The sequence below is a fragment of the Protobothrops mucrosquamatus genome, unplaced genomic scaffold (genome assembly GCF_001527695.2).
Source record: "Protobothrops mucrosquamatus isolate PMUCROS unplaced genomic scaffold, P.Mucros_1.0 scaffold1403, whole genome shotgun sequence".
Taxonomy (NCBI): Eukaryota; Metazoa; Chordata; class Lepidosauria; order Squamata; family Viperidae; genus Protobothrops; species Protobothrops mucrosquamatus.
In genome coordinates this window covers 40,360-50,708 of record NW_015387588.1, presented here as the reverse complement: position 1 = coordinate 50,708, position 10,349 = coordinate 40,360, and the positions used below count along the sequence as shown (strand labels likewise).

General features: G+C 44.4%; 1 protein-coding gene across 1 annotated transcript; it reads right to left on the bottom strand.

Annotated features, from left to right (window-relative positions):
* Window positions 1–8,738: 8,738 nt before the first annotated feature.
* Window positions 8,739–10,090, bottom strand: LOC107292705 (arylamine N-acetyltransferase 2-like). The gene has a single exon (XM_015821813.1). It carries the CDS (start codon window positions 9,938–9,940, stop codon window positions 9,095–9,097), a length of 846 nt encoding a protein of 281 aa, XP_015677299.1. The 5' UTR covers window positions 9,941–10,090; the 3' UTR covers window positions 8,739–9,094.
* Window positions 10,091–10,349: the final 259 nt, after the last annotated feature.

Below are 10,349 nucleotides of genomic sequence, written 5' to 3'. Positions count from 1 at the left end.
CATCAAGGACCCTTCATTTTCAACCCGGAGCTACAAATATTCTCCTTTATTGGTAGAGATGCTTAAACAACCTCCATTTTAGGCTTGATGAGAGGACCACCATCGTGTACTTGGCATGTTCCAATTTGATTGGATTCCAGCTTAATATTAAGACGCACTGCAGATTAGGTGTCTGGCTTGATTAAAAAGCTGCTTTATACTCTTACAATAGCTTTCCTCGAGGTGGCAACCTCTAAATGTATTCAGTGTCTTCAGATGGAGTTACTGATCTTAACTATTCAAAACGGGACGGGAATTGTTTTGCACATCTAGGTCAACCTGTTTGAAGAAAATCTGAGCCTCCAATACCAATTGTATAAATCCTATTTTTATGTCTTTAAATATGGTGCCAACATCAATTTTAGGCAGAGATTTTAAATTTCCTTGAAGAAATTCAAGTACGTTTGGGGCACTCAGTTCTTATACAGTCTCTTATAAATAATAAGTGATTTTTATTTAAAAAAAAACTTTTTAAAATTATACTTTTGTAGGACAGAGAAAAAAAATGCACTGTTCCCCCAACTATTTTTTAAAAGCTAAAAAATAAATCTTGGTGTTTTCTGAAAACAGTATTGTGTGTTTCTAGTGCCCTTAAAGTGTCTTAGAATTGGTATGCTGTTGTTGCTAGTGGGCACCAGGTTGGGGACAGCCAAAGTTATGTAATGCAGGTAATCCTCGACTTATGACCACAATTGAGCCCAACGTTTCTGTTGCTAAGCGAGACATTTGTTAAATGAGTCTTGCCCCATTTTACGACCTTTCCTTGCCACAGCTGTTAAGTGAATCATTGCAGTTGTTAAGTTACTAACATGGTTGTTAAGTGAATCTGGCTCCCCTGTTGACTTCGCTTGTCAGAAAGTCGCAAAGATGGTCATATGATCCTGGGACATTGCAACTGTCATAAATATGGCTCAGTTGCCAAGCATCCGAATTTTGATCATGTGACCATGGGGATGCTGCAATGGTGTGAAAAGCTGTCATAAGTCACTTTTTTCAATGTCGTTGTAACTCTGAACCATCACTAAATGAATAGTTGTAAGTCGAGGACTATCCGTAGCAGAGAAACATAGATGAAGAGAGTTATGTTGCTATTAGCATTGATCGTTTCCAGATTCTTCTATTTCCCAACTCTGATGTTTTGATGACAACTCCTTGAAAAAAGTTTTGTAGCACTCTGAATTACCTTTTTTACCTCATGTTGTGTGAAGGACACCCAGATAGGTTCTTCTTGTGTTTGTCAAATTGGAAATGTGGAAGATCACAAAACCCCTCATGACCACCCAAGTGTTTTTCATGTCCCACAATTCATAAGCATGCTGATCACAGGATTCTGCGCTTTTTAGATTCTATGAACAAGGGTTTAAGACTTGCCGCAGCCAACTTGCTGTAGGACAATTCATTGCGGAAGAAAGGTTACACTAATATTGAAGAAATGGTGGAATAGAATCATTAAAGAAAGGATGCAAAATGAAATGTGAATGACAAAAATTGAAACAAATTTTTTAAAATTATTTTAAATAATCGAATTGTTGAATTGTCCCGCAGTGAATTGTCCCACAGCAAGTTGGCTGTGGTGAGTTGGCCGCGTGGAGTTGTCCCATTCCATAGGAACAAACCCAAAGAGCTATCGGCAAACATCTAAGATAGTTTCTCTTGATACAAAGCGATTGGGTTTTTTCCCCCCAAGCTGGAATGTTCTCCCATTCAGATGGTTCCACCAGGATGTAAACAAGATGCTGAGACTCTAGAAAGAGTACAGAGAAGAGCAACAAAGATGATTAGGGGACTGGAGGCTAAAACATATAAGGAACTGTTGCTGGAATTGGGTATGTCTAGTTTAACGAAGAGAAGGACGAGGGGGGACATGATAGCAGTGTTCCAATATCTCAGGGGCTGCCACAAAGAAGAGGGAGTCAAGCTATTTTCCAAAGCGCCTGAAGGCAGGACAAGGAGCAACGGGAAGCTAACCAAAGAGAGAAGCAACCTAGAACTAAGGAGAAACTTCCTGACGGTTAGAACAATTAACCAGTGGAACAACCTGCCTCCAGAAGCGGTGAATGCGCCAACACTGGAAGTTTTTAAGAAGAGACTGGACGGCCATTTGTCCGAAATGGTATAGGGTTTCCTGCCTGAGCAGGGGGTTGGACTAGATGACCTCCAAGGTCCCTTCCAACTTTATCACTATTATTATTACCATGAGACAGCTGTCTCCTGTGCTACTTTTGATGTAAAGACCATTTCACGTCAGGAGGGCACAAAAGGTGATCACATGACCACGAGACACTGCAACTGCCATGAGTCAGTTGCCAAGTGTGTGGATTTTGATCACGTGACCGTGGGGTTGCTACAACGGTCGTTAAGTGCTGTCGTAACTTTGAATGGTCACCAAGTGAACTGTTGTAAATTGAGAATCATTCTGTGTGTGACTTCAGGGATGCTGCAATGGCTGCAACCACACAAGGACCTGTTGTAAAATCCCCCTTGTTCAGCACCTTCACAACTTCAGTCACCAAACAAGGGGTCAACTCAGCGAAGATTACCTGCAACTTGCCATTGAAAGACACAAGAAGAGGAAGTACATAAATATATGCATTTATTTACTTCTTCCTAGCCTGGTTAAAAGCTTCCGTCCTGAAGTCCGACTTCAAACCTCAGCCGGTGGCAAAGGTATGTTTGTAGGGGGTGAAGGATTGCGGGTGATTTTCAGTGACCGGCAATACAAGATGGGTGTCTTACCCAACCCCAGGCAGTAATGCCACCAGTAAAGCTTCTGCCTGGGCTGCAGGATCACCCGGAGAGGTTCTTCTTCCTCCGCTGCTGCTTCCCATTCTTCTTGCTCGGTCTGAAGTCCCAGCCCTCCATAAACTGCAGGGAGGGCAAACTGGCGCTGGAGAAGGGAGACTGTAAGGGACTCTGGACTCACCGATTCGTCGACGTGAGCTTTTAGCCCAAGTTCCAACTGAGAATAGCCAACCTTGCGGGATATTGCATAGCTGCTGGGCATGGGCAGGTCGGTTGCGTTGGAGAGGAGTTTGAGGCACTGCCACTGACCGAAGGCAGCTCCGTAGCTGAGGGACAGTCCACCTGGGAGGAATGAGACCACATCTGGGTGGATCGCAAAGGACTCCTTGTGTCCTGCGGTGGTGGCAAAACAGGTGCCGCACAGCCGTTGCTCCTCGTCCATCCTGAAGCAAGCCAGATGTTCAGCATCCGCGCCGTAATAGTATAGCCCATTGAGAAGGGTGGGTTCCAAGTGGACCTCCTTAATCAAGGCCCCAGTGGCCAGATCAGCCACACAGAGGACCACCCCTCGCGACAGGAAGAAGTTGAAAAAATATCCCTCGCAGAATGCATAGTGGTCTGCTCCACGGCAGCTGGGGTGCAGCGGGAAGACATCCGAGGGTGGCTCAGAGTTCAGATCTGTCACTTGGCAGAAGGAGCCCCCGTGGAGAAGATAGATGGTCGAACTGCTGGGGTCTCCCACATAGTGGTCCTTTCCACGGCAGGCAGGGTGGAGGGGTTGTATTTTGAGATCTTGTCCTGAGCAGAAGTCAAGTGTTTGAAGGAAATAACCCAAATCTGAGCGGACCACGAAAGCGCCGTGGCGAGTGACAAAGACCTCTGAGCCCGGGGAAGCTGTCTGGGGAACGATGGAAGCCATGGAGGAGACTGTGGATTAGCAATGATAGTTTAATGAAAAACCCTGTTTCAGACATTTGTATGGTATTCCTGAGACTGTTACACTCTAACTCCTTGCAGCCCTCATAACAGGCCATGCTAGTTGAGGCTCAGACAGCCATGACTGAGTACAATTGGAGAGACACACACAGAAACCATAATTAATTGACTAAGCCATAGCTCCCTGGGCCCAAACACTAAAGCACAAAACCTTGTTTGGAAATCAAAGTGCTGACTGACAGGTGAATTCCGGGAGTTGAAGACCACACATCTAAAAAATGCCACAATTATACATTATCCTCAATTTGATCAGTAATCAATAAACTATTTAATTAGCAGTGTTTTATTTGGTGTATGAACATTCTGCATATACATACACACATATGGAAGTTTATGTGTATTTGTTTATGTGTCTGTATGTGTATCTATAGTTATGTGTGTGTGTGTATCTGTAGATGTTTGTATACACATACACAGTATATCTATCTATCATCTATCTATCATCTATCTATCTAATCTATCTAATCTATATATAATCTAATCTATCTATCTATCTATCTATCTATCTATCTATCTATCTATCTATCTATCTATCTATCTATCTATCTATCTATCATATCTCTCTATCTCTCTATCTCTCATCCATCCATCCATCCATCCATCCATCCATCCATCCATCCATCCATCCATCTATCTGGCTTGTAATCCAGACAGCAACTGACAGGAAGCTACTTAAAAGCTACTTAAATTAATTCTCACAAAGGTTTATTATGTTTTTCTTTCCAAATCAAGAAAAAAAAGTTCTCAGCATGGGCCCATTCCAAACTCATGGCTCTCCTCCATTCCCTTTTCAGGCAGAGAATTAATTTTGTTTTTTCTCTCCCTTACCCCTTCCTCCCCACACCAAATTAGGGCAACACTCTTTCTAGGCCAGGGGTAGGCACCCGTGGCTCTTTTATGACTCGTGGAGTTCAATTCCCAGAATTCCACGAGTCATAAAAGAGCCAAGGTTGCCTACCCCTCTTCTAGGCCAACTCCTGGTCACAAAATCAGGTGAGAACCTGATAACATTTGGGGAGGACTTGAGAGAGGCCTATCCAACAGGGCAGGGATCTCCAATCTTGGCCACTTTTCAGTCGTGTGGACTTCAACTCCCAGAATCCCCCATGCTGGCTGGGGAATTCTGGGAGTCGAAGTCCACAAGTCTTCAAAGTGGCCAAGATTGGAGACCCCATGACATACGGGAAGCTCGCCCACTGAAGCCAAATTGCCATTTTGTTGTTGTTAAATGCAAAAAAAACACCCAGCCCGCTAATTCGCAGCGGTTTCCCTGCACCAGCCCTGGGAGAAGCCCTAATTCGGTCCCGCTGGCAGGAAGGGGAGCGGCGGGGCAGAAATGCACGCGGGTCGAATGGGGTAGGGTGGGAAGAGAAAGCTGCGGAGGCGACCCGTCCGACCCTCACCTGCTCGACGGCGGCGCCAAGTCGGAGAGGGACGCAGCGCAAAAGGGGGACCGTGACGGCTTCCGGGTTCAGGCGGGCATGCGCGCCATCCGCGCTCGGCCCCTCCTTTCCCAGCAGGAGGAAGAGGAGGCCGGGCGGGAGCGCGCGCGGGGAGGTGGGGTGGGGTGGGGTGGGGGCGGAATGGGGAAGCGTGGCCGGCCAGTGGTGCAGCCGTAAACCCACCTGCGGGTTCCCGAGTGGCGCTGGAGGCGCGCGGCCCGTTCGGCGCTGGAGGCGCGCGCAGTGTCCGACCTCGGATCGAGCAAGGGAAGGAGGGAGGGAGGTAAATAGATTAGGAAGGTAAGGTTAGGTAAATTAGGTTAGGGAGGTAGATAAGGTTAGGTAGGTTAGGTAAGTAAGGTAAGTTAGGTAGGTAAATAGTTTTAGGGTAGGAAGGTAAGGTTAGGTGGATGAGATAAGATAATCAAGGAGAGAAGCAACCTAGAACTAAGGAGAAACTTCCTGACAGTTAGAACAATTAACCAGTGGAACAACCTGCCTCCAGAAGCGGTGAATGCTCCAACACTGGAAGTTTTCAAGAAGAGACTGGATAGCCATTTATCCAAAATGGTATAGGGTTTCCTGCCTGAGCAGGGGGTTGGACTAGATGACCTCCAAGGTCCCTTCCAACTTCTTCTTCTTCTTCTTCTTCTTCTTCTTCTTCTTCTTCTTCTTCTTCTTCTTATTATTATTATTATTATTATTATTATTATTATTATTATTATTATTATTATTTAACCTTTATTGCCATTTTTTACTGTGGGCACAATGGCACACATCAAAAATGAAATTTAGTTGCCCGCTCTCAAAGTGGTGGAGAGATGGTGGTTAAGAGGGGGAGGAAGGGAGAGGGAAGTAGGTAGGAAGGTTGAGGGAGTGTGGATGCGGGGGGGGGGGGGACGACCGCCGATTATTTCTGAATACCTACTGAGTAGGCTTTTTATGTGTTTGTTTTTCTAATGAAATGCACCATATTTGTATTGTTTATGTTTATTTGAAAAAATTAATAAAAAATTTGTAAAAACAAACATACATGACACACACCTAAAACATACTATATACAACATATGTATATGACATATGCAACATACAAGGTAGGTTAGGTAAGTAAGGTAGGTTAGGTAAATAGATTAGGGTAGGTAGGTAAGGTTAGGTAGGTTAGGTAAGTAAGGGGTTAGGTAGGTAGGTAAATAGAGCAGGGTAGATAGGTAAGGTTAGGTAAGTAAGGTAGGGTAGGTAGGTAGATAAATAGATTAGGTTAGGTAGGTAGGCAGGTAGACGCGGGAGAGGACTGTGGCCATTGGCCTCGGTGAGTGGGGCCGACCCCTCTCCACTCCTTTTGGCTTTTGGCTGGACTGCGGGGGTGGGTGGAAGTTTATGGGTGGCGTGCTGGGAAGATTGCGCCCAGGTTGGGATTTGGATCTTGGATGAGATCTTTTAGTTTGCAAGTACGAATGGGCGACTGGAAACACCGCACCCCCCGGTCAGTGTAGCTCTTTGCGTGAAGATTTGGAAGCCTTCTTGGTTTGCAAGGAAGGGCGGAGAAACCCCTCCCCCAACACGCGTGGATCTGCGTAGCTGTTTATATGAATATTTTGAAGCACCTCTCTCTCTCTCACACACACGCACACGCACGCACGTTTGCGAGTGGATCTGCGTAGCTATTTCACAAAATGAAAGATTTTGAAGTCTTGCATGCACGCACCCACGCACTTGCGAGCCGATCCGTGTAAATGCACGAAGATACTGATTTTGTGGCCTTACACACGCGCACACACTTGTGTGCAGGTCTGCAGAGTTATTTGCATGAAGTCCCCCCCTCCTCCCCGTTTCCAAATCCTTTTTTGGCGTCTTCTTCGGGATCCTCCACTTTTTTTTTTTCCTTCCGGAAACTTGGGAGAAGAATTAGATCAAAATCGCCTTGCGTATTTCTTGCCGAGATTATTCCGGAGAAGGAATTGCAGGCTGAAATCCAATATTTTGGAACTGCGCTGCAACGCATCGCCTCTTTGACCTGAATGCGGGATCATTGCATCTCCCCCTTTCCCCGTTTGCATTAACCCTGCAAAAATCACCCACACTTCCGATGCAATGGTTGTGCTATCCAACACTTTCCTTTTCCTCTCTCAGCAAAACTACTTGTCAATAGAAATCCAGGAAATGAAGAAAAGGTTAGAGCTTATACCCTTTGCAAATGGCTAGTCTAGTGAAGAGAAGGACCAGGGGAGACCTGACAGCAGTGTTCCAATATCTGAGGGGATGTCACAGAGAGGATGGGGTCAGCCTATTTTCCAAAGCATCTCAACGCCAGACAAGGCATAACAAATGGAAACTGATCAAGGAGAGATTCAACCTGGAAATAAGGAGAAATTTTCTGACAGTGAGAACAATCAACCAATGGAACAGGCTGCCTTCAGATGTTGTGGGGGCTTCATCACTGGAGGCTTTCAAGAAGAGACTGGACTGCCACCTGTTCAGAAATGATTTAGGAACTCCTGCTTGGGCAGGGGGTTGGACTAGATGATTATAAGGTCCCTTCCAACTTTGTTATTCTAATTATATTTCTGATGTCCTGGCCTTGTACTGGAGAGCATATTTGTGCATGGATGGGTCAAGAAGTATCCTACGAATATTACGTGGTCTAAAATAAGTTCTGGCAATCTGAGCAATTTCCTAAAGTCTGGACCCCAATTGCTACAATACTCAGGGATGATCTTGCTGGCTGGAGAATTCTGGAAGTCCATTCAATTTGGAAATTATCCTGCCTGGAAAACTCAGATAAAGTCTACAGTGATGATATTATAGACTCCTTTTCAAGTATAGTTCATTTATGTACATGAACCCTTCTACTGCATAGGTAGAAACGCAACTTTTTCCTCTCTCTTCCAATCCTAGAAAGCAAACAAAATGAAATATACAATATGTACTTTTCTTTTCTGTTAATGTAGTTGTAGGGCATATTGTATTAATAACATCCTGTTCAGATGTAGGAGAAAGAAAGGGTGTTTTTTTTTCCCTTTCTTTTTTGTTGTAGTAATTGAGGTTTTATTTAATTTGACCACATCCCTTCTGCCAAATAAGGATGCACAAAGCAAAGGTAACTAAGCAAGAATTGAGACCAGTCTATATGTGTTGTTGTCAACTGCAGTGAGTCTAGAAGATTTGGCAGAAGTAGGATAGCATAGCATAGCATAGCATAGCATAGCATAGCATAGCATAGCATAGCATAGCATAGCATAGCATAGCATAGCATAGCATAGGATCCACTTTCTTAAAGTGTTTTTTTAGTGTGGAAATTCTTTTTGAGAAAGTCACAATGGGAAGCTGGTATGTTAGGTTGTATTTGACAAAGACCACAGGAATTTCCCAGGATGGATCACCACTGTAAGTAACCTTAATTGCCCTAAAAAACTAAATAATATCTTAGTCATACTTCTGGGGAAGATGGAGCTTGTAGTCAAACTCACCTAGGTTTTTTTAAAGCTGAACGAAAGCATAGACTGATCGACTACCAATGTATCTGGATTCATCTTTTATGTAGCAGTCATTGATAAGTGCACAAGTACAGGCAAAATCATGTTCAAGGTTCCTTATAAATCTAAATGATGATACTGCAATTGCCACAACACTAAAATGCTAATCAGTAGGATATCCAAACTTAAATCAGTTGAAGTGTCTCTTAACCCTTTACAGAATCACAAGCACGATCTTGGGCATGATCTTTAACATGATCAATCTGCCCAATTCCATATTTCCATATTTCATTACAATCTAAAAGCGATCCCCCTTTGCTTTTCCCACTAATCAATCTTGTTGAAGAGGTGGCAATAAATCCTTAATAGATCAGCCTGCCCAATTCTATATTTCATTACCATCTAAAAGAGATCATCGTTCGCTTCTCCCACTAATGAACCTTGTTGAGGAGGTGGCAGGAATTTTTCATCCTTTGGTTCAAAGTTCTTCAGGCTGACCCCAAATTTATCAAAGAGAACGGTTGGGATATCAGAGTTCTGCAAGAACGTTTCGGTACGTTCCCTTCCCATGGTGAAAATTAGGCGCTGGCCCAGGTAGGTCAGACGTCCACCACCTGCTTTGTGCAGGGAACAAAAGGATTTGCAGGTGAAGATAGAACAAGGTGAGGTCTGGTGGTAAAGACACATGTCAGAAAAGTCTTCTAGTTTCTTCTCCTCTAGGGTGAATTTATAGAGGAATCTTCCCCTCTCTCCAGAAATTTCCCGACGTTCCAGTACCCAGGTAGCTCCTTCCAGGCTCAACCAAAATACGCCCGCTTCTTGAACTTGTTCCACCTCAGGCTTCATCTCTAATGGTTCCAGGAAACCTTCTGCAAACCCAACATCGCACAGAAACTGCTGCCCATCCAAGTCTACCAAAGTGATCAAGTGGTCCAACGGAGGACCGTAGCACTGCGTGAAGCGGTTCCAAACACGTGCAGCTATAATTTTGGTGTGAAATCCTAACACGTGCAGCAACCACTGGAAAAGTCCGTTCAGCTCATAACAAAAACCACCCCGGTGGTTTTGAACAATCTTCTCATACAGACGAGGCAATTCCAGGGTGATGGGCTCTTTACAATGGATGCTGAGGCTCCCAAAGGGTACTGAGAAGAGGTGGGAACGGTGGAGGCACTTGAGGGTCTCCAAAGAAGGGCAGGTAGAGACACCTTGGAATCCAATCCGTTTCAGGTAACATCCAACATCCATGTCTGACTGGATGGGAGATCTTGAATAGGGACGTTTCAAGATTCCTGCTTTACCTCTTTCCAAGACCTTGTTCCTTTGATTACTTTCAGTAACGAAGCTCTAAACTGGGGTTGAGACTCCAAGACACTCCAGTTCCCAAGTCTCTTCTCCTTTCCTGTCTGATTTCTTTCCCCTCTTCCCCAAAACGTTTCCCTTGGAATTTCTGCTGTGAGTTTTGCTGTCTACTGGTAGTTTCATTACGCCAGGGAACCGAAAGAGGAAGTGAAAAAAGTCAGAACCTCCCACTTGCTTTATTCTGTAATTTATGTATATTAACCCTTTTTCCACCTCAGATGACTTTAGGGCATTGGATTTCTCAGGGAATACAATAGAACTGGAAGGGACCTTGGAGGTAATAATAATAATAATA